The sequence below is a fragment of the Haliotis rubra genome, unplaced genomic scaffold, assembly GCF_003918875.1.
Source record: "Haliotis rubra isolate DU_JTF1 unplaced genomic scaffold, ASM391887v1 Scf103, whole genome shotgun sequence".
In the NCBI taxonomy this organism is placed as follows: Eukaryota; Metazoa; Mollusca; class Gastropoda; order Lepetellida; family Haliotidae; genus Haliotis; species Haliotis rubra.
Genome location: NW_025764926.1, coordinates 1,420,690 through 1,446,672, shown reverse-complemented (window position 1 = coordinate 1,446,672; position 25,983 = coordinate 1,420,690). Strand labels below are relative to the sequence as shown.

The 25,983-nt window shown below is 38.1% G+C and overlaps 1 protein-coding gene across 11 annotated transcripts in view; it reads left to right on the top strand.

Moving 5' to 3' along the window:
* Positions 1-25,983, top strand: part of LOC124272215 (solute carrier family 12 member 4-like) — a 180,705-nt gene that overhangs the window by 121,870 nt on the left and 32,852 nt on the right. For 7 of the 11 annotated variants that reach the window (XR_006897286.1, XM_046707425.1, XM_046707409.1 and 4 more), the window contains 5 exons: positions 14,057-14,167; positions 15,383-15,388; positions 22,549-22,695; positions 24,156-24,341; positions 24,857-25,068. Coding sequence is in view for 10 of the 11 variants with exons in the window: in XM_046707425.1 (XP_046563381.1) it covers positions 14,057-14,167; positions 15,383-15,388; positions 22,549-22,695; positions 24,156-24,341; positions 24,857-25,068 (662 nt within the window). In the remaining variant the exon portion in view is untranslated. Of the gene's footprint in view, positions 1-14,056; positions 14,168-15,382; positions 15,393-22,548; positions 22,696-24,155; positions 24,342-24,856; positions 25,069-25,983 lie in introns of those variants that run through there. The other 4 variants (XM_046707417.1, XM_046707401.1, XM_046707382.1 and 1 more) reach the window with 2 other exon arrangements.

Here is a 25,983-nt window from a genome sequence, read left to right as displayed (position 1 = left end):
TCGTGAGCATCACAGATTTTTTACCCAAGCTAAAGGATAAACCCTGCCGCACTAAACAACATTTCTCAGGATTTAATGAGTTTTCTTTGTAGAGACTTACATCAGAATTTGTCTCCAGGTTCATGCATATGCATGCAGCGGTTTCGTAGATTATCACAGCTCATAAGAAAATTGATAGTCTCTCGTGTAATATTGAAAAGTGTTTCTTTTCCAAATCTTAGAAACTGTTTTGTAACCATTAAAGCACAAATAACGTCTCCATCATTGTTACATATCTTAATAAAATATTTCTCACTTGCAAATGAATCTCCTAACTTTCTTTATGGCAAACTTATATGTATTTCTGTCATTTTTAGTCATTAAAAGGATGAGGATTGCCAACGAATGTTAATCAATGGAAATAATTTTCATTCTGCCACCATACTTTTTTATTCAACAGTTTCTCGTATCAATAAACAAGATTTTTGGTGTGAAATTTATTGCTCTTCAGTTAATGCTTTTCGTAACTAAAGAGTTGATCTCTAAAGTAAGCACTCTCATTCTGGGCTGCTTGTGCCAAAGATCTATAGACGCGACGTGGAATGATGGATAGAAATTTATGTAAACTGTTGCCACTAATCACCCAGAATATGTGACCCGAGTGTTCTAGATTGATTTATATTACCAAAATTAACAGAATTCTATCAATTTTCCAGAGCCAACAGTGTACTGTGATCATGCTTGGTTGTAGGGTTTGGACGGATAATGCTCCAAGTGCTGGGCATTGATGAGATTTCATTCACACTTACTCGTCAGCCATGAAGTGATATGAATGATAGGACCACTCATTAAGCCTTCCTGAAAATAGTTCCGGTTGTAACCGTCACAAAGACATGATGTTGTAGGAATGGTATAATATTGACGTAAATGGTTTATTGGAGAATAAGGCGTATATCAACATCAGGTTGTTTTCTCGGTAATATTTTCCGAATGCTATCCGGGTAGAGCTGCTCACTGACAGATGTTTTTGAACAGACTGAATTATGATGGATTGAAGGTGTATGGTATTATCAGGAGGGAACTTATGAGCAAACTCAAGTTGGCTATTACGGTGATGGAGCTTCTTTCTTCAGCAGTTATTGCTCATGGACTAGATTGTGGATATAACAAATTAAATCGAACCATGTGATTGGTGCATTTGGTGGAAATTTGGAGTCTTGAAGAGTTTTCATGGCATTATTTCCACTTCATGGTGATTTGGTCGGAAGTATTAATTTCTCCTTAGGCCAGAAGATATTTATTTTGGGATAGTCTGGGTTTGGGGCCTGATGAACACAACGTATGTTGGTGGTTTTGTGAACATCAAAGGACAGGTTGTTATGAAAGTATGATTAATTTAAGAAGATGAAATTAGTATTCAGGAACATTGATTTAAACAAACAAGTTATCATTTTATTGTTGCCTTCATGAAATATGTTTTTTATATTTCAAATAAAAAATAAATCAGACAAGAATATTTACTAGTGGATAATGTGCACCTGTAAATGAAGTGAACGAAAGCTTGTAGCTATATTTTTCATGAAAACAGCTATCTTGTGTACTCTACTAAACTACACATTTCCTTGGAGTTGAAGTTTGAGCTAGAGCGAGTGTAAGAGAAGGTAACAAGATATGATTATTTAGGAGAGGTACGTTTGGTTGCAATGTGTTGTACTATGGTAATGATGGAACGGCAGGAGAAAGTACTGTGTGCACTCTTCCAGCACTGCTGGGGGCATCTTCTCTGGAGAGATTGTTTGACTTTATGCATGTGTTAAAGTATTCAAATTGTATTCCTGGCCTTGTTTCAACATCTATCTCCATATATACATCATCCTTGCATTGCACTGGTTCTGTTGCCCATAGTTATGTACTTCTGAAGTGGAAGTCCTGAGGGACTTCATCACGTGTCTGTCAGTGTCTGAGGTTCAATGAACGGGGTTTTACCTCCATACGTTGTGACCTGTATGTGGGAGCTTCCTATCTTAGGAGAAAAGCCCAATGTTACCTGCCTGGTGTTACCTGCCTGATGTCACCATTATACTGTTACCTACCCATTGTTACCTACCCAATGTTATCTACCCAAAGTTGCCTGCCCAAAGTTACCTTCCCAATGTTACCTGCCTGATGTCACCATTCAACTGTTACCTGCCCAGTGTTACCTACCCAGTGTTACCTGCCCAGTGTTACCTGCCCAGTGTTACCTGCCTGATGTCACCATTATACTGTTACCTACCCATTGTTACCTACCCAATGTTATCTACCCAAAGTTGCCTGCCCAAAGTTACCTAGCCAATGTTACCTGCCTGATGTCACCATTCCACTGTTACCTACCCAGTGTTACATGCCCAATGTTACCTACCCAATGTTACCTTCCCAATGTTATCTGCCTGATGGCACCATATCACTGTTACCTGCCCAATGCTACCTACCTAATGCTACCTGCCCAGTGTTACCTGTCCAGTGTTTCCTACCCAGTGTTACCTTCCCAATGTTACCTGCCTGATGTCACCATTCAACTGTTACCTGCCCAGTGTTACCTACCCAGTGTTACCTAACCAACGTTACCTATCCAATGTTACCTACTCAACATTACCTAACCAGTGTTACCTGCCCAGTGTTGCCTCAGCCCAGTGTTACCTGCCCAGTGTTACCTACCCAGTGTTACCTACCCAGTGTTACCTGCTCAGTGTTACCAACTTAATTTAGCACACCAATATCCCCAGCCTGCTGTCACCAGTTTTACCAGCCCAGTCTTACCATAAGTGAGATCTTCCATCTTTAGTGAGAGCTCCCAGTGGAGATTCTTGAACAAATTATTTAGTCACCTATATGTCTGCTCCATGTCTGAAAAGTGTTAAAGTAACAGTTGTATTTTGTGTGTCCCTGTCAGTTTGCCAACAAGTTTGTGTATACCTTTGGGCAGTGTATGACCTTGTTGGAATCATTTGTGCCTCTTGATATATGAACATGTTAAATGATGGACAAACATGAAAGGGAGTAAAAAATCAGGATCTGACTGCACTCTCAAAATATAGACAGTTATTTGTTATTGCATGATATTGCAGTGAGAGCCCACTTTCCTGAGAAGAGGACTATATTGAAGGAAAAACAGAGGCGCAACTGTGGATTTAATGGCCGAGGGTGTGGAGGTTCTTGTGGGCTACCCCAATCTTGAAATGGAATGCTAGTAATAAGCCTAAAAGATTTTAGCTATATGTCAACTTGCGTCGCCACATTAACTGTTACTAGCCAAAGAATGCTGAGGCCCAATTGACGGAAACGTCGCAATCCGACCAACGCTGGGGCTCGAAATATGAACAGTTATTTGTTATGTACTCATATGGTGTTGGGGGCGGTGGGGTAGCCTAGTGGTTAAAGCGTTGGCTCGTCACGCCGAAGACCCGGGTTCGAATCCCCACATGGGTACAATGTGTGAAGCTCATTTCTGGTGTCCCCTGCCGTGATGTTGCTGGAATATTGCTAAAAGCGGCGTAAAACCAAACTCAGTCAGTCAGTCAGTCATATGGTGTTCTTTCCTCTAATCTCCAACCCATGAAGATCCGGGTTAGAATTGATCTTCAGTAACCCATGCTTGTCATAAGAGTGACTTATGGGATCGGGTGGTCATGCTTGCTGACTTGGTTTGCACATGTCATCGTATCCCAATTGCATAGATTGATGCTCATGCTGTTGATAACTGGATTGTCTGGTCCAGACTTGATTATTTACTGATCGCCACCATAAAGCTGGAATATTGCTGAGTACGGCATAAAACTAAACTCATTCACTCTTCTAACTTCCAACTGCAGTGTCCACTGTAATTCATTTAATAAAAACAGTTGGTACTAAGCTGACGAGGGACACTGGCTGATGAAAAGTGTCAACCAAACCAGAGATCAGGTTTAAGAAGTGGGATAAATAATAATAATAATAATAATAATGTATGTATAAAGCACCTAATATCCACCATAGAGATGCTCATTGGCGCTGTGACAATATTGGGGAAGGAAATAGTTCATATAACATTTACAGAAAGGCAGCAGTGAATAGATGCGTCTTTAGCAGAGATTTAAAAGTTTCATACATAATCGTTGTAGACACTGATGGTTTTCTCTATATGCCTGCTTGTAAAAGTGTGAATCTGGCACAGACAAAATGTGTAAATGGAATGGATTGCACAGAGGCATTCTTCATTTTCATTTGGATTGAGAGATTGAATCATCATTTGTTTAGGAATACCAATGAGAAAAGGTTAAACAATTTTCATGTAGACGACCTAACAGCCTTTCCTAAAGTACTGTCGGAAATAGAAAAAAAATAATTCACATTTATGTCTACAATTTAGGTAGTTAATATGTGAAAGTGTGAAATATCTGTTAAATTAAGTTCGGCCTAACTACAGTCGCAGTGGGAGGGAGATAGGAAACGTAAAAGAAGGATTTTACTGAGGAGAGATTAGTGCAGAAATAAGAAATGCAGGTTTTTTCTATGTCCAATGCGACTTATTCAGAACAGACCATGGCTTTATGCAAATTAGTGTGCGATGATATTGTATTACAAAGGACACTTTTTAAATGATCATTTTGAAATTAGACCTGGCTTCATTATAAACGATAGCAGACGTAAAAAACTAATAACCTTAATACTGAAACTATTAAGGATGTAGCTACCATGGCATCTCGCTATCACTATAAAAAGAAACAGGTAGGAGGGGTCGTCTCAAAAGTCGACGGTCCGTTGTCATACCTGGCTGAGTGACCTAATTGCCATCTATAGTCTGATCTATTGTTTTCAGCAGCTATTCGTATTTTTTCAAAGTTTTGCCCGATTTTACGAGTAAACATGCTTTTCTGGATATCCTCTTACGCATCCCCCTGAACGCCAAGTTAGGCCGATGTGGGTTATGTCGACATATGCTATTTGCAATTGTGTAAATTTTAGTGATACAGAGGAACAGCCTAAAAACAGGGTTTTTTGTCTATTTCAGACAGTACTTTAGCATTATCCATTTCCAGTGTTTCGTTACAACAGTGCAAAACCTTGATGAAGTGATCAGTCGTCCTTTACTTCATCATCTGTCATCAGGGTTACTGATTGGCTGCCACAACCACTGGTCAGTAGGGGCCTTGACCAAGTTACCCATGATGATGTTGGCCGTCTTGATTCTGCAGCAAAATTGTGTTAGGCATTGGGGAAACAGAAATGGATTTCTTGATAAATGGGTCAAATCTGAAGGAAACTTCTCATTCCTACTCATAATGGAAGAAAAGCATGGTTTTGGAACAGGATGCTGGTAGGGAATATACAGCTATATCAATACAGGTGACCAGTGAAGATCCAATGACCAATCAGATTGTGTTAACTGCCAGCAGACTGCACTGATTGAGCTTGTTGTCTTATCTCAGTTTCATTTATGTGTATGTGACATTCTTGAATTGGCTTCCATCTTAATAACCTCAATCAACAGCCAGTGACATTTGTTTTGTTTGTTTCACCATGGAAGGTGAAGATCTCAAACCGACTCACACACAGTGAAACCCTGTTTCACTTCATCTGAACCCTTTCTGCTAAGGGGTGGTGTGGTAGCCTAGTGGTTAAAGTGTCTGCCTAAGACCTGGGTTCAATTCCCCACATGGGTACAAGGTGTGAAGACCATTTCTGGTGTCCCCCACCATGATATTGCTGGAATTGCTAAATATTGCTAAAAGCGACGTAAAACCAATCTTACTTAATCACCTTTATGCAAAATCTGATGTGGGAGTCAGTATGTTCCCACTGGCACTGGAGTTGGTGGGGTAGCCTCGTGGTTTAAGGGTTCGCCCGTCGAACTGAAGACCTGGGTTTGATTTCCCATATGGGTACAATGTATGGAGCCAATTTCTGATGTCTCCTGCCATGATGTTGCTCGAATTTTGCTAAAAGTGGCGTAAAACTAATTCACTCACTCACCCACTAGCACTTACACCTGGTTTCCACTCTCCTACCTAGATGCTACAATTAACTTCTCTCCAAATGTTTGTTTTTCTATATGCCAGGGTTAAAAATAATATGCCTTGTGTACCTGTAGTTGTTTTCTACAAATATATCTACGTTATACACCAAACAAATTGGGGCTGCAAACATAAACCAAAGCTCTTCTGAGTAACTTTTCTATTTCGTTTCTAAATCACCAGTTACTGAAGGTATTAATGCACACATCTGTAAAGGATATTACAGTGTGGTCATTCAATATAAAACCAATTGTGTCACTTCAGCGATAGTGTTTAAGATGGGAGACATCTGCCAATTTCGCTTGTCTGGTTCAGCCATGATTGCTGTTTCTTGATCACTGTCTATTGTTTATGGAGGAGAGAGGTAAACAATAAACAGTGTCATTGATGTAATTACAAATCATTAATATTAATAAGCATAGTATATGTGTTTAAAACTGCAGTGAGGAGTGGTCTTTATGATGACCAAAACCAAGACTTCTCCTGAAGCAAGAATAATATTTTTGACTGCACGTAATACCTCAATTAACATCAGCCCATGATTTGATTCTCCCAGCATGTTTGAAGTGTACACATCCTACCCCGGCCGAGCAGACGGCGTTGTGATGTCCCCATGTATTCAGTGACACGTCGACCTGGACTAGACGCATTGTGGTCCTATTGCGGCGTCTCTGGTTCCGTGGTCAGATTGGGTTATTCCTTACAGCCAGACAGCGGGTCAGACGTGTCGAGAGTTAACCTGGCCGCCACAACACAGTGGAGTTCCTGTGATTGATTAACACAGCTGGATCAGGGGGACATGATCACACCCTCCCAACACTCAAATTAGGAAAATTGGCTAGGTTCTGTATCTCTCAGATGATTCTGTCATGTGACCTTGATGTAATGGAGGACAACACATGTGACCCCTTTGGTTTCTGGTACTTTTCACTATTTCGTCACACCCCTTCAGACATTTATAATTTGGAGTGTGTGTGATGGTGTATCCAGGCGAACATCGGTTTCCTGGGAATATCATTATGAAACTGTAATTTCATCCATTCCCCTACAAGTGGTGGGGTAGTATAGTAGGTAAAGTGTTTGCTTATCATACCGCAGGCCTGGGTTCAATTCCCACATGGATACAATGTATACTGGAATATTACTCACTCTTTCATTCTGCTGTCAGGATTCAGTTGTCATGGGTATGAATTCCATACTTGCCCACGTTATGATTCTTGCTGTGACTATGCTAGTAGATTTCACATGTTAACAATCAGTCTCTTCAAGGTTTCCTTCCACATTGAGTAGACGCAACTGAAATGCTGTCAAAGCACTCCCAACACACAACTCATCTGCAACAGTGCTATTTAATGTATCCTATTAGTCAACTATTTTCTTTTTGAGGACAAGGACAGAAAGTTATGAATCATCTTTGAATATATGCATCCCAGGAGATGTTATTGCCAGATCATTGTCTGTATCCTCAGTAAGTCCGGCTGTTGTACCTGTCATGAGAGCATCATGAGAGTAAGATCAGAAGCTGCTTCTGGTGGGGGCAGACGCAGAGGACCAGGCGGAATTGCTGATGGATCTTATCAGGACCAGGAATAGGCAGAATTCTGCTCATTATTCTTGTCAAATATTTCACTTTGATGTCTCTTCAAGAGTTTGTCAAAACTTACAGATGGTTGTCTGCATTATGCATTGTTTGTAATGTTTTACAAGTCTGTTCCCTTCATCAATAAACACCAGTGAAGATCGGGTTAAAAGTGATCTTCAGTAACCCATGCTTGTCGTAAGAGACGACTAACGGAATTGGGTGGTCAGACTTGCTGAATTGGTTGACACATGTCATCTATCCCAGTTGCATAGATCAATGCTCATGCTGTTGATCACTGGATTGTCTGGTCCAGACTTGATTATTTACTGATCGCCACCATAAAGTTGGAATATTGCTGAGTGCGGCGTAAAACTAAACCCACTCACTCACTGATAAACAGATATATTACAAGTGTTTAAGATGTTAAGCAGAAAAACTGAGAGGAAGGACCTTCAGAGTGTCAGCTTGATAGCTGATGCATGCTTTGGTGACTCAACCATTACAGGGTGTTGATGTAGACTTGTGGTTAAAGCCTTCAATCGTCACAACAAAGACTCGGGTTTGATTGCCCACATGAGTACAATGTGTGAAGTCTATTTCTGGTGTCCTTAACCATGATATTGCTGGAATATTGCTTAAAGTGTCATAAAACCATACTCACTCACTCGCTCACTCGCTTAACCAATACAGGGAAACTGAACTTGATTTAATTAACAGTGTAGTGTTTCTAAAGAGAACGAATTTGTTCTCTTTGATTCATAACTTTAAATAAGTATTTTATCAAAAACATTAAATAGTCTTTTCTGTCTAGGAAGCACATTTTCTCTAACCTTTGTGTACCAAGCTCACCTCCAATAAACCTTGAAGAAAAAGCCTACATTTTCTAATTGCGTCTTCCAAGCAAGCAGCCAGACAGGTGAGACAGCGCTCAACAGCAGTAAGCCCTTAGTGGGGGGCAGAATAACTCTAAATATACAACCACGATGTTTTTTCAACAAAGTCAGGCTCTACAATGATGTAAGCGACAACTACTTTAACCGAACCTGATTTACCTTGTGTATGCTTACCAAGGTCAACACTGAAACACCTGTAAGACCTGCTCTGTCTGTAACACAAGAACATTGTTGGAACTGGAAACGGTAACTGTGGAGGATTAAGCAATTGCACTGCATCTCTAATAGCAGACAAACTGATGGGATTATGATCATGTTATTACCACATGAATGAAGAATGTGATAAAGGAAATCTGCATGTTGGTGTGATGGTCTTATCACATAGTGAACTAAAATACTGCACACATATTGGTATGACTGGCTTATCACATAGTGAACTATAATACTGCACACATATTGGTATGACTGTCTTATCACATAGTGAACTAAAATACTGCACACATATTGGTATGACTGTCTTATCACATAGTGAACTAAAATACTGCACACATATTGGTATGACTGTCTTATCACATAGTGAACTAAAATACTGCACGCATATTGGTATGACTGTCTTATCACATAGTGAACTATAATACTGCACACATATTGGTATGACTGTCTTATCACATAGTGAACTAAAATACTGCACACATATTGGTATGACTGTCTTATCACATAGTGAACTAAAATACTGCACACATATTGGTATGACTGTCTTATCACATAGTGAACTAAAATACTGCACGCATATTGGTATGACTGTCTTAACACATAGAGAACTAAACTACTGCACGCATATTGGTATGACTGTCTTATCACATAGTGAACTAAACTACTGCACACATATTGGTATGACTGTCTTATCACATAGTGAACTAAACTACTGCACACATATTGGTATGACTGTCTTATCACATAGAGAACTAACATACTGCATGCATATTGGTATGACTGTCTTATCACATAGTGAACTAAAATACTGCACGCATATTGGTATGACTGTCTTATCACATAGAGAACTAAACTACTGCACACATATTGGTATGACTGTCTTATCACATAGTGAACTAAAATACTGCACACATATTGGTATGACTGTCTTATCACATAGTGAACTAAACTACTGCACACATATTGGTATGACTGTCTTATCACATAGAGAACTAAAATACTGCATGCATATTGGTATGACTGTCTTATCACATAGTGAACTAAAATACTGCACACATATTGGTATGACTGGCTTATCACATAGAGAACTAAACTACTGCACACATATTGGTATGACTGTCTTATCACATAGTGAACTAAATACTGCACACATATTGGTATGACTGTCTTATCACATAGTGAACTAAAATACTGCACACATATTGGTATGACTGTCTTATCACATAGAGAACTAAACTACTGCACACATATTGGTATGACTGTCTTAACACATAGTGAACTAAACTACTGCACACATATTGGTATGACTGTCTTATCACATAGAGAACTAAACTACTGCACACATATTGGTATGACTGTCTTATCACATAGTGAACTAAAATACTGCACACATATTGGTATGACTGTCTTATTACATAGTGAACTAAAATACTGCACACATATTGCGGTATGACTGTCTTATCACATAGAGAACTAAACTACTGCACACATATTGGTATGACTGTCTTATCACATAGAGAACTAAACTACTGCACACATATTGGTATGACAGTCTTATTACATAGTGAACTAAACTACTGCACACATATTGGTATGACTGTCTTATCACATAGTGAACTAAACTACTGCACACATATTGCGGTATGACTGTCTTATCACATAGAGAACTAAAACACTACACACATATTGGTATGACTGTCTTATCACATAGATAACTAAGACATAAGGGTAATTTGCCAGTGGTATGGTGGTTTAATTACATAGTGAACTAAAACATAAGGCAAATATAAAGTATTGGTATGACTGTTATAGTACTTAGTGAACTAAGACATAAAGGAAATCTAAACATTGGTGTGACTAGTTTATCTCATAGTGAACTAAGATAAAGGAGTACAGTATGAAAGAACCAATGCATGTATTTGGGTTTTGTCAAGGATTGCTTCTTGGGCCTTGATTATCTTCCCCCAGGGAAACATTAACACTTCATTGGTGGTAGGAAGAATTATGAAACCATGATCAAAAATTACTTTTATCGGATTAAATGCCAGGATATCTTAAGAACTTCAAACATTTACTTTCAGTGAATATCATTTTTAAAATCCCTGTCTTAAAATTTTTCTCAAAAAGTTTATATTTTGCATGATGACATGATTACAAATTACACTAAATATTAAAATGTTCATAATTGTTTATTAATACTTAAAATTGTAAATCTTATTTGTATCTGTAGTAGCTGTAACAGTACAATTTGAAATACGATCTTAATTTTTTTTTTGCATTATACTGTTGACTTGTTTAGGTATTTAAGATTTAGAAGTAGTTACAATTGATTGTTGCAGGAAAATATTGTGCATTTGATACTTCAAAGTATATAAGCTGTATTTATGAAGCAATGATTACTCAATAACACACAGTAATTTCTCAATAACACACACAGTAATTTCTCAATAACACACAAATTCAAATGTGCAAGATGTTTATCTTCAAAGTGGTATGTAAGGGGTCAGATTTAAGAAGCTTGGAAACTGAGATTTCAAAACTTATCCAGATGACCTTGCATACAATAGCGATAGGTCACAGCCATGGTCGTGTGTAAATAGTGAAGGCTTGCACAGCGTCTCCAGCTAAACACACTCTTATGTAACCGGGAGTGGGAGAAAGTGGTTGGTTGGAGTGTCGCAATGGCAGACTGCACTTGTGTTACCTTCAGTTGATATGTCAGCTCCTGGGGCATGTGTGTCCAAGTCGTCTGAGTTTCCACAATTTGCCGGACAGAGTTTTGTCCCTTGGGCATGTCAGAACACTGTGTGAGAAAGTGGGTGATTGGAATGTAGAAACAGCAGACTGCAATAGTTATGTACTAGAGGGGTCAGTAATTTTGTACATAGTAATATTTGAAAAACATGCTTAGAAATTATGGGAAGGGGAGGAGGTAATTAATTTTGTACATTACATGCAGGGGGGTCACTTACTTTGTTCACAATTATTTATATATATTGTGTGTCATTCACATTGTACATTTTTCTCCATAAAAATCATAATCACCCCCCAAGCTATAGATTATGAACCGTCCCTATGGTACCATAATTTCCTGTGCAGAGTTTTGTCCCTTGGGTATGCCAGAAACCTATGACCGTGGGTTCAAATCCCAGTTGGCCCACACTATGTTTCTGGGTTGGTCAGCACCAAATACATGCTCATGGTTACATGGAAGTGGTAAACGTCTGAGATCTTTACTTTAAGGGTTTTCTTCAACTTGAAACTGTCATGCATGATGTAACTGGAATACTGTTCAAAGCAGCATAAAACCAAACTGACTGACTCACTCTCTCTCCATGTGACTTGTCATGCTAGCTGTCTCAGTGACCGTGGTAGTGGGGGCCATGGGATGGTCTAGTGGTTAAAGCATTTGCTCATCACGTCGAAGATCTGGGTTCAATTCCCCACATGGGTACAATGTGCGAAGACAAATTCTGGTGTCCCATTCTGTGATATTGCTGGAATATTGCTAAAACAGCTTAAACCACACTCACTCTCTCACGATGATGCTAGTTTCAAAAGTGACTTGTGTCGTTCTGGTTCTCTTGTTGTCTTGGACCCGTGAAGATCCGGGGGTAGAATAGGTCTTCAGCAACCCATGTGCTTGCCATAAAAAGGCGACTATCTTGTCGTAAGAGGCGACTAACGGGATCGGGTGGTCAATTTCGCTGACTTGGTTGACACATGTCATCGGTTCCCAATTGCGCTGATCGATGCTCATGCTGTTGATCACTGGATTGTCTGGTCCAGACTCGATTATTTACAGACCGCCGCCATATAGCTGGAATATTGCTGAGTGCGGCGTAAAACTAAACTCACTCACTCACTCACTTGTTGTCTTGTCCTACATGCCTACATGTAAGTATGTTTGAATCGGAAAGCATGTATAAATGTAGCAGAAATAAAAATAAATCAAAAAACTTAAAATTAAATCAGGCATCCATCTATTTTGTATACATGTTTTGTAAATTTAAGAACATAATGACTGTTAGTGATGAGTTTCAAGCAGTTCTCAGGCTATTGAGAACGGTTTAGTGCTTTCTCCAGGAACGCATTGTCTTATCCAGGAATGATCTGGTGCTGGTCTCTTGAATATATCACCAGCAGCATCTGAACAGTGCAGTCCCCAGTTCCCCATGTTTGAAGTAAACAGTATCTAACAAGGAGATCAGTGGGTCTTAATGTTTGTCTGCTGGCTGCTTTATTACATGTTACTGGTGCATCAATCATGGTGGCTGTTGTACAGGTGACTCTCACCATCCTTGTGGGACTTTAGACCAGTTGGTTCCCTGTGTACCAGCATGCCACAATCAGTGATGGAACGAGGAGGCATTTGGAACTTTATGTTGGCCTCCTATAGAGATCCCAATTTTGAAAATTCAGAAAAGTAATTTTAAAGTTTGTTAGTGCCATTATGAAATTTGACTTTCTTTATTTTCGTTGACAGTTTCTTTTTTTCACAGAATCATGACAACCAGATATAATGTTTCAAAAACTGATATTCAGAGGTGTGTGGAGAGTGTTTATTAATATTTGAACAAAAGCAAGTCTCTGACTTAAATTCCTGTATTTACAAAACTACTGTGCTGAAACCTGTTAAACAAATATTTTAAGCATCAAACTAGTTAGTTTACCTTCCCAAATTACATTATTTTTTCTTTCTTTTGGTGTCCCCAAATTAAAAGTTTATAAACTGTAGTATGTTAAAATACTTTCCTGTCATATCTGCATTCATAAAAGGAGGTGAGCTACTGAACCTGCCCGTCCTTAACACAGTGTAGCTTAACATATGCATTATTGGTTAACTCCCTTGAAATAAGAGGTGGTCATTTGGTCATTTGGCCCAGTTGTCCAGGAATTAGCTCATCTTGGCAATAACAAAGGTTTTAATCCCCACATGCTTAGAGTGAAGTCTGGTAGTATTCTGAATCTACTACTAAGGCAGATAATTATTACTTAATGATGAATACATTACGTCTGTCACTTCAGGTGTTCATGATGTAACACGCTCATGTTTGTTTTATTTGTTTAATAGTTGGTTGTTTAATGTCACACTCAGCAATATTCCAGCTATATGACATTGGTCTGTAAATGGACCTAACAATCCAGTGATCAGCAGCATTAGCATTGATCTACACATTGGGATACGATGCCATGTGTCAACCAAGCCAGCGAGCCTGACCACCTGATCCCGTTAGTCGCCTCTTACGACAAGCATGGGTTGCTGAAGATCAATTCTAACCCGGATCTTGTTCTTTAACATAAGTAGTGTCATGATTGACAAACCATAGATATAACACTCATTTTTTCTGTTTCAGGATGACTTGCAACATCAGGGTAAAATCTCACAAATCATTAACCGTATTGCCAACTACCAAGCAGGCATTACGCCCAATCCTAACGACGTGGAAAAGGGAAAGGGCCAACAGGTAAATATCCCTGTCTTATGTGATATGTATGTGTTTTTTTGTGTCGTTTTTCTTGGAGGTACTTGACAGGGTGTGTCGATTTTACTCAGGTACTCTTCAGCTTGTGCATTTGAATTTATCTGGAATTTGGTCTACTGGCAAACAAGGAAAAGTTGAGCACCAACCTGACAATTAACCCGTATTAGAATGTATGAATACCACCCACTGGCGCTTGCCGTTGTTAGCGAAGGGGCCCCAGGTTGTCTGCAATCAAGTGTCGTGCGACTTGCTACACTGACATGAGGGTTTTATGAGCAAGGCTTGTGCAGCTACGTGGGGCATAAATTTCATCTTCGTGCAATGCACATGCACTAGCCTACATCTGCTCTACCTTCCACAAACCAAATGGGTTTGCTCATTGCCGTGCACCGCCTACTTCTCGTAAACGTGTTCTCTGCACCGGTCCAACTTATCCTTGTTTGCCAGTAGTGTTAGAGATAATTTTTACATTTGTGATTTGTGTGGAAATATGTCAAAACTGTTTATAAATCCACTATTTATGAATGAATCAGAATTGTGTCTTGTCTGTTGGGGTTACTATTTCAGAACTCTGCATGTACAATATAAGATGATTCTTCTAATCATTAATTTGTTAATTAAATAAATAAATAATTAAGAAGTTATATAAGATATTAAGGAATTACAACATACAGTAAACTATGGTTATATGGAACTCAAGGGGAACACTAATTATATTTCGTAGTTCATTATGCGCTTTTCGACTGTAGTATACATCGAGTGGATGGGACACAAAATAGCAATTTGTTATGTCCGTCATTTTTATTAAAGCGTGCTTATTATAATCATAGTTTACTGTATGCAAAAATTCATTCTGAAAAAAGTTGATGTGCACGAGTTAATATCTAGTTATTGTGGTGATTAGTATTGTCTACATTTTTTAAAGATTTTAAAGTGTATATGTTTTTTTCTTTGTACTGTGATCTCTACAATCTTTTTTCAAAGTACCTCAAAGTACACACATTTTTCATTGTTTAGTATATTTCTTATTTTACATCTACTTATGTACTCAAGTTTCTTCAGCTTATGGTGAAGTCTGGGATGTTGGGATTGGTGTAATATTTGTTTATTTCTCTATCTATCCAGTTTGTGTTCCATTTAATTTATTTTGTCCATTTTCTCTCTTTCCCCTTTTATTACTGTCTGGATATATTGTAGACAAAAGTAAGTATTTTGTTAGATTTATTTGTTTTGCCTTTCCCATCTTACCTTGCTTGAGCTGAAAATGATGTATCTAGTAATTGTGTTCTACACAAATACAGATCCTGTTGTCTTGGGTCATGTTTCTGGTGAAGCCTTTGTTGTTATGTTCAGATTTGTGTTTCTATGTAACCTGATCTTTCATCATTTCCCAATCTACATAATAGTGACGTCAAAAGCAGATTAAATCTCAACTCACTTCCAAGTACCAGCTGATTATTAAAGTCACTGTGACCTAAACAGTTTCCGGGCTGTCTTGGTGTTAGTTTATACCCATGAATCTGAATCTGAGGTGATAATAGCAGACCTGCCTATCCTTCAATTTTGGCGTAAGGCTTACTATTTTTGGTGCTAAATTACGACCATACTGAAATTCCTTACGACTTCTACAAATGACTGGTAGAATACTAGATATAGGCATGCCCATGCTATTTACAGAGTCATTTACGGTACATAAAGTACTGAAAAACAGAAGTCGCAGCATAAACATTATGAATAGATAATCTTTGCATCTTATATTGCTGGTAAAGTTTATTTCAAAGTGAAAGACTTTTAAAAACGTTAATTAGATTGGCACCAAATTTGACTATTAAACACTATGTTAAGATTTTAAGCAGCTATATTTTTCCTTTATTTCTTGACATTAACATGTCTTACTATCAAATGCACCTGCCTTAGATCCCGCCAAAGATCTGGGTTCGATTCCTGACATGTGTGAAGCCCATTTCTGGTGTGCCCCATGGTGATATTGCTGGAATATTGCTAAAAGCGGCATAAAAATGAACTCAATCACTCCTTGAATCTGGGAGTTCTTGCTTCTACCCTTTTTGAAAAAGATAATTTCATGGCTGGGAGATATATGAAAGAAATGTTTTAAAATTCCTGGTTCTACATTACATGGTGCCTCCCTTCTTGAAGTACATTTTACATCACAGTATGTCATTATTGTCTTGAAGTGATCACACATAGTTTACTGAATAATACATTAGTTTGTATGTTTAATGACAATAACGACTTCTTCAATGAATAAATTTCCAGACATTAAAATTTTACTGAATGATATTTCTAACATCAGCTGGTTATTGTAGATGTGTTCAAAATTACATTCACTGGGTATTTATTGTGACCAAAATAAATACTTAGAATTGAAAAAAAAAAAATGAGAAGTATTATATTTTTGTAGAGTGGGAGTATTTTTAGCCACAGATTGACATTCTCTGATAGCTGTGGCCTCAAGCAGGATCTGTATTTGTGTACAGGTTTCTCAAACAATGGCAGTGTTGGTTTTATCACTGTAATAATTCATTCAAAACATTGATACATTGACATAGAATTAGAAATGATTGAAAATACTGCCATTGTTTGAAAGACCTTGATTTCCTTCAGTGTTTCTCTCGAGCACTCCAGTAGACATAGTGCCAGTTGAACATCTTTGATAGAGGATTAGATGTGTAAATGTTGTTCATAACGTATTAATCTGACATTTCTTTCAGTAATATCACTATCACCAGTGATGCATACTTTGCATGGAATAGAAATAATGTTGTTGCATATGTATGTTAATTTCTAATTGGATAATTCATCATTACAGTTTCTACATATTCACAAAGAAGTCCTCACAGTCAGATTGCTATAAGAATATTTTGTGTATGTGGTGTAACGTGATGAAAACTATAATTCTTGTAAAGGATCAACCAAATATTGTTGCAACTCTGTTAGGATATGTAGGTAATGAACTACAAAAATACTGTCCAGTTTGGGTTCTTAGTTTAAATAGACACCCAGCTACCTACGGTGGTCTTCAAAGGAGACACACTGGGTAACCAGCAAAATACATAATACTGGTTGCCAAGGTGACCCCTTGGATACTCTGGGTTAAAATTTTCACCGAACTATCCATACCATATTGTTTGCCGAGGTGACCCCTTGGATAATCTGGGTTAACATTTTCACCCAAAAACCCATACCACACTGGTTGCCAAAGTGACCCCTTGGATAATCTGGGTTAAAATTTTCACCCAAAAACCCATACCACACTGGTTGCCAAAGTGACCCTTGGATAATCTGGGTTAAAACTTTCACTGAACAGCCCATACCATACTGGTTGCCAAGGTGACCCCTTTGGGAATCTGGGTAAGAATATGTCCAAGCAACCTATACTGGTCACTGATGGTACCAAATGGATGAAGAGGTGAGACTGAGTGACCTGGTTGTGGTTTGCTGCTCACAAAACTGGCCACTTGACTTGGACCAACAAGGATACCTCTTTGACGTGACAAATTACACATGCCAGCTCATGGATGATAATGACATCGTTTTGCACGCTAATATCTTCATATTATTTGCAGATGCTTAGTTGCATAGTTGATACTGAAGCATCAGATATATCCGCAAATCTTTCTAAGCTTACCTGTATGGCGTCTTTAGTAGTGCTGGCGGCTGCTTGTAAATGGTTACTTCAATTTAAACCAATGAGGGCAATACAATTTGAAATTAATTTTAACGGACTGGGAAGTTGTTATTTCTTCTTGTATGTGATGGTCTTACTGTGTTTAGCAAGATTCACAGTCTTAAATAAACATAATTTTGGACTTTATTCAAGGTTTGGTAATATTCTGTTGGCAATGTTGGTGAAGCTTTTCCATTTCGTTTCTTGGACCAGTCTCTAAAGTTTACAGTGACAGTGCAATAAGAAAGTGTAAATGTATCTATTGGAATGGAAATGTTTAAGAGTAAAAATGCCGATATCTGCAACAAATTGTTTCATTTAGACCTTGTGATGGTCCTGATATTTGTTTTCTCAGATTAATTTTTTTTCAATTTTCTGTGCACACAGAAAAATCAATGCAAAAATCTTCTTCAGACCAATTTAAAAGATTTCAGAAAACTTATTTACTGCAATCATGATTGAAGAGCCTCCTGTTTTCATGGAACCATCATGGTAGCCAAGCCTTTACGGTCTTGAGAGAGAAAAATCACATTTGAATCTAATGATTTTTTTCCCGATACATCTTCAGTCGTCTGAAGGAAAATCAAACAATAAATGAATCCAGACAATCACTGGTCTATTTTTATAGGTGAAATACAAAAAAATAAAAATTTCAAACTTTAAAACTTACTTAACCTTGTCTGATGTAGCCTATGTCATGAGAGTTCTCTTTCATCAGTGAAGGACAAAGTGACTTCTGGGCCGAATCACGGGCAGATATCAGAGCCCTCCACTGGCTCTTTAGCCACACCAATGTTTGACTGCCTTGCAGTCAAGATGGATTATTTTAGGTGTAGTAATTTGCTGAGGACATATATTCCCCTTGTAGATTTCCCCACAGAAATCAAAAACTTGTTTCAGAAAGGTCATGACTGTCTTCACACAGATAATCTTTGAAGTTTGTGTCCAAGTCAGTTGTAATGGGCAGTGGTGGCACAGACGTCTTCCTGCTGCAATTGTCTGTGCAGAGTTGCCTCCCTTAGACATGCTAGAAACCTGTGATGATGGGTTCACCACTGTAGTGTTCTGGGTTTGTCATCACCAGACTTGTGGGTTTTTCTCCCACTGGAACACATACTAGATCTCCATCACTTCAGGCTTTACCCCCACTCCGAGGTGACTCACTGTGATATCATGGTAAATCTGTTAAAAGCGGCATTAAACCAAACTCACCACTCCAAGTCAGTCTTAGGCAATTGGATGTGTAATAAAATACATACTGTATAAAACAATGTAAATATGACGCAGAGCCGTGGTGGCTGTGTGTATTCTGGTTATTAGGTGCCTCACCATGAAAGTGTGAGTTCGAATCCCAAATTTGACTCAGTTCCTGAAACGTATTAGGAACCTGTACTTTCCTGAGGAAGTGTAATCCCAAATATAACTTATGATACATTTGAACATTTTCTGAAACACTTGGAAATTCATATTGTAATAGTACAGCACATCATTCTTATTACAACAGGACGACACATGAACCTGTGATGCAACATGTCTGGACATGTTGGTTATCTCCTGGTCATTCACCTGAAGTGATACAATGTAGTTTTGACGACAATTAACATACAAAATAGTAATTTTCAGAAACTTTGACAACAGAATAGGGGGAAGAAGGGATGCATTGTACTCAAGAAAATACAGTATGCTGAAATCTGGTGACAGACATTAAATCCTTTCCCTCAATCACTCAGTGTTATGTATTCAAACTAGTGCTAATACTACAAGTGAGAAGACAAGAATCTTTCTGTTAACACTGTTGTATCTTGGTTGTAGCATTTCTAACATTATAATGTTTTCAAATTAGACATTTTTTAGTTTTGAATAACTTAATCTTTCTGTTTTCATCTAGATGCCGATGGAAGTTGATTGAAATCATGAATATAGTTCCTAGTTCATGTACTTCCAGGTTCTAGCGGGACTGTTCTGCTGTATAGGGTATAGAACAGTTAGCAAGTTGTGTGTTAGTTAACCGTTAAACTAACTATAAGAATTGTTTTCATTAGTGTGTGTTTTCATTTGTATAGTTACTAAAACCTTTGTAGATTTGAACATCAGATTAACATATCTTAAATGTTTCAAAATTGTTATCGTTATTTTTCATGTTGGAACCTTTATGATGTGCTCCATAATTTAATGCAGTTACATTTCCGAACATCTTGACAATATTGCTGTCGTGTTTTTCTGAAATAACCAAAAATATATATTATTAACAATATCACTATTTTGTTGTTTGATGGAAATGGGGGAAAAAGAATGGCAACAAGTCATTTCATCCTTCAGAGTTAAGCAGACAGCAACTCACTAATGGCAGATCCTGGAGATTATAAAGGGGTGTCCTTTTTAATACAGTAGTATTCAGTAGGTCTTTTGTAAGCATTTACTGATCAATTGCACAAGCATTTCATTCAAAAGTTATTACAGGCTTTTTCAGCCACATTGGTCCATATCTTGTTATGTAGTTTTCAAAATGGAGGTGTTCTAATCTTCTGACACTCCTCTCCACTGCTGAAATGTTGTTTTTTAAGTGTTTTTTATCAATGCACATGTAAGGCTAGGCATGATGTTAATTAAAAACCTGCTTGAGATTGCTGTAGACAGTCACATCTCCACCATTGTTAAGAATAAGTGTAAAAGAAGTCTCTTCGTTGCCCAAATGGTCCTGACAATGTAAATGCAGACCCTAACAATTTCAATGACATTCTCCTGGAACTTATAAACCCCTTTTTATATTTATCGTGTCTCAATCGCTGAAAAAGTCTTTGATGTTGTAAAGCATTCTGGGTACTGTCCAACCCATTTTAAGACTAAATCGAAGACTGAAGAACTGAGGCATCATGAGCTAGTGTACTGTTTCCGTGGAAACATCTGCATCTCCTAACCATCATGTGCAGCACATTTCAAAGACATGTTTTTAGGTCCATGAAACCATTGAAGATTCCGTGGCACTAATAGCAGTAAGCAGCCCACCAAAGAAAGTACCCCAAAAAATCTTTTAAGCCAAGGGACCTTAAGATGTGTTCTAGGTACCAACTTTTTTAATTATTTTTTTTTTACCATTTGTGGAGGCTTCAGCACTTGAAAGTGTGGCGCCAGAAATAGATGATATATTTTTCTCCTGAAAATTGAATTTGGCAGAAACTGGATGAGTTGAAGCAACTTATTATTTTTTTGCTTTCTGTGTCAAATTCTTCATGTAACGTTTTGATACCTATAGACATAATATTTGACTGGCTGGTGGACTATTTGGGAATTGATGAAGTAGGCATGTTTGTTTAGATGGTAAGCATAGCTGTTGAGGAGGTTGTTGATTTGGGAAAGACAGGGGAACGGCCTATGACAGCCTTCAAAGGTTTTGAGCTCAGTATATTTCTTATTCCAAGTTATTCGTGAAGGTCTGGATTAGAATATTGATCTTCAGTAACCCATGCTTGTCGTAAGAGGCGACTAACGGGATCGGGTGGTCAGGCTCGCTGACTTGGTTGACACATGTCATTGGTTCCCAATTGCGCAGATCGATGCTCATGCTGTTGATCACTGGATTGTCTGGTTCAGACTCTGTTATTTACAGAGCGCCACCACATAGCTGGAATATTGCTGAGTGCGGCATAAAACTAAACTCACTCACTCTTATTCCAAGTAAGTTAATATTAAAAAATATCACCAAATAATGAAGTATATAATAATATCACCAAATAGTTGCCCGCCAAATAGCATTACTGGAATATGGTTGAGTATTTAATAAAATCATCAGATAATGGAGTATTTAATAATATTATGAGATAATTGAGTATTTAATAACTTGACCTGATAAACTGAGTATTAAATAATATCCCCAGATAATTGATTATATTCATCAGATATCAAAATTACAGCTCTTTTAACATGAACTGGATCAGCTGGATGAAGTTTTTACAGGCATTTCCTACAGACTTGGATCTTATATTGAATTAAAGTATGCAGCCAGATACTGTATTATAAAAGGATATCACATCTGTTTTCCCTTTCCCTGCCCACCATATGTCTGGAATACTGCTGAGTACAGCGTTCTACCAATCCCATTCCTTGGAGACAGATTTCCAGCTCCATATATCACATAAGTCGCTGGTTCATAATTCTTAGTATTTCATTATCGACCATTCATGTATCTAACTCCCAAATTTGCTGTTTCTGTTGTGTGATCAATCATCAAAGGACTGTTGAATAAAATCTTTAAATAAATTCAGATAATATTTTAGATACATATGTTTGCTAAGTGTGTTTATCTTTCCAAGGATTGTACCATTACCCAGCTTTCAGTGTGTACAATTTGCTTCCTGTCCATCTTGTATATAATCTCACTTGATATATAAAATATGTAAACATTTTCTAATCAGCAAGCTGCTCAAATAAGGCTTCCTAAACATACATCCTGTAAATGACAGTGTTTGCAGTAATTTTGTACATAATTGCAATTATTAATTTAAAAATTTTGAAATTTATTTTTTAATTTGAAACATTTTTTTTTTAGAACATAAGGGGAAATTATAGAAAAAAAATTGTTTTCTAACATTAACTTAATTTGTTTATCTGATCTTCAGAGTGATGATGTTTTTTAAGCACAAGAACCTCTTCATATGGATACGATATTTTGTTTCAGAAAGCCAACCTAGGGACCGTACTAGGGGTGTATCTACCATGTATACAGAACATCTTCGGTATCCTTCTGTTTGTGCGGATGACATGGATTGTAGGAATGGCAGGTGCCATGGAGTCTTTCTTCATCGTCCTCATCAGTTGTCTGACGGTGAGTCCACCAATGTCTGCATGACCTACTGAAAGAGGAAACTTTGATGTTTGTATTGTAGCAATCATTCAATTCATATTCTTGTTTTTTAGTTTGAGAATGCCTTGAAATTGAATATTTAACACGATAGCTTGAAAATTAATACTAGTGCAGTTACTTTCAGAGAAGTAGCGTACCTTTTTGTGTGAAAAGACATTATTTTTTGTCATAAAAAAGCAGTAATCAAATTCAGGCGAGTTGGGATTTTTTCCAATGCAGGTGGTTCCTAGGAAGCCTGAACACTGTTTTAGCCTCCTGTGGTAGTAAGCAGTGTGTAAGCATCTGCACATTGAACCTTAAGAACTGAAGCACAGCGTGTTGTCAAATGCCGTGGAATTTGCTGTACAGAGTTGCTTCCCTTTGTCATGACAAAAAGCTGTGATCATAAGACTAAGCCAAGAAATAACTCTTGCTATGTTTCTAGGTTTGTCAACATCAGCCTGTGCTTTAGAGATTCATCAATTGTAAATGTCTAATAGCTGCATCAATTCAATCTTCCCTCACTGATGAAGCTGACACTATGATATATCTGACTTGTTGCTGTGTTAAAGCCAGATCACTCTCAAAACAACATCTTCTCATAAATCGCTGTAAATCAGTGATATGAGCTGTTTGGACAAAGTAATGTGAATGTAACTACCACTAAGAAGTAGAGTTATGTTACTGTCCTTGATTCTCCCTGTTTGTAATGGTTCAGTTTGACTAGCACCATACCCATGTTTGTGGGTTACACAAGGGAACATTTGACACATTCATCACTTCCAGCTTCCTTCCAACCTTAATCTCTCTGATGTAACTGAAATGCTGTTCACAGCAATATAACACAGAAATGGCCCACGGAAAAGACCTTTCCAGGTTACCATTGATGGTGGATAAAAAGAAGTATTAGCAGGTTACTATCATGGACTCTTCCTGTGTAATGCCTAGGTTTGTCAAGCAGTGTATCAATGCTTATGGGCCTCTCTAATGCCATTAGGACTGAGACTGCCAAAGATGTAAGGTTAAGCAGAGTAATGTCCCATGGCCACAAGGCTGGTTTTTCAAGATAGGCCCAGATCCTTGGGTGGTGACCTCTATGGGTTACACATCCCCTTTTAGTAGGGGTGTGGGTCACAAATACTCAATTTTAAGGTGACATGCTATATAAACAACATATTTTCTGCTTTTTCCTTATGTAATCCAAGATAAAGCATATAATTTTTCTTCCACGTCTGGTTGACTCATGCAGGAAAAATGAGTTATCTCCCCTAGTACCATTTTTCCAAACACTTGTATCCCGGCAATGCCATTAGCTTCTTTCAATACCCATCTCGTAGGCAGGGTAAATAATTAGATTGAGATTTAGTTAATATAAACAGGATTCAGAATGTTTTGGTGTACAATAATAAGGCTGGTGTATTAATATCCTCTGCCATTTCCAGACACTGTTGACCTCCATTTCAATGAGTGCTATTGCCACAAATGGCGTTGTCCCTGCCGGGGGATCTTACTTCATGATTTCTCGGGCTCTGGGACCTGAGTTTGGAGGTGCTGTAGGAGTGCTCTTCTATCTGGGGACAGCTGTAGCTTCTTCCATGTACATCATTGGTGCTGTGGAGATATTAGTGGTGAGCATCATCATCATCATCATTTAACATGTTATCAGATGTAATGTCCGACGTTTTTCTAGACATTGTTTTGTTCAGATATCTTGCTCTTGAAGGATATAACACTATCATGGTTTAAAGATTACTTTCCTCAATTTCATCAATGCTTTCTATTGTCATTAATACCATGTCAGCAAAATGTCTATGATCTTAAATGTTGTTAGGGGCAGTGGGGTAGGTAGCCTAATGGCTAAAGCGTTTGCCCATCAGGCCGAAGACCCAGGTTCAATTCGCCATATGGGTACAATGTGTGAAGCCCATTTCTGGTGTCCTCCGCCGTGATATTGCTGGAATATTGCTAAAAGCGGCGTAAAACTAAACTCATTCACTATAATGTTGTTCAAATAAAAAGTTTTGAGTGAGCTACAGTGCCTCATGACAACATCCTTTTTACATGATTATGATCACGTTTAGACTGGCACCACCATTGATATTAATAGTTAATATATTTCTTCAACAATTACCTTCACTTTCAGACTTACATGGCACCACCGATGGACATTTTTGGGAATATATTCCACAGTTACAGATTATATGGAACAGCAGTCATGCTGGTCCTAGCGTTTGTAGTGTTCATTGGTGTCAAGTTCGTCAGCAAGTTTGCTGCTCTGTCACTGGCCTGTGTCATCATATCTATAGTCTCCATCTACGTGGGCATCTTCGCCTCAAACCCCGACAGCAGTGTGGAGTAAGTATGAACTTATTGTGACTTGCGTTATTGATTTACTGGACAATATCTACACAATTTATCAGGGTGCCGTTCCACTAAACGATCTTAACTAAGATCAATCTTAGCAAGTTAAGCCAATTTTACAATCGTCTTAGCTAAAAGTTACACCCGTTCAACTAACCGATCTTAGGCCGATCATAGCCGGTCCCGATCTTACGATCCGATCCAAGCTTAGATGGAGACTCTTTCGTTAGAGAGATAGAGGAATGCGAGGCACGAGTTATTTCCCTTTGCATAGTCTAGCAAATGATGGAAGTAGTTTACGAACCAACTGAGTGAGTGAGTGAGTTTAGATTTACGCCGCACTCAGCAATAGTCAAGCTATATCGCGGCGATCTGTAAATAATCTAGCTAATTAAGATGCATAGCGTTCACTAACATGAGCGTTCATGTTAGTGAACGCTATGTATCTTAGCTATAAATAATCGAGTCTGGACCAGACAATCCAGTGATCAACAGCATGAGGATCGATCTGCGCAGTTGGGAACCGATGACATGTGTCAACCTTGTCAGCGAGCCTGACCACCCAATCCCATTAGTTGCCTCTTACGACAAGCATGGGTTATTGAAGTTCAATATTCTAATCCGGGCCTTCATGGGTATTTTTCCAACCAAGTGTAAACGTGGAGAAAAAACCTGGAGCAAAATATTAGGGCAGTGAGCACCTTGGTTTCAAGTGCAAGTGTGTGTGAACGCTGAGTATCAGGCATAATATAATAATAATATATGCATATTTATAGTGCGGCTATTCCACATCCTGGGGCATGCTCAAAGCGCTATGTACAGATAATTTACACGAGAGTATTTACAGCCGAGATTATAAGTAATATACTGAGAACAGGTTTTAAGTCTGGACTTAAAAAATGTCAATTG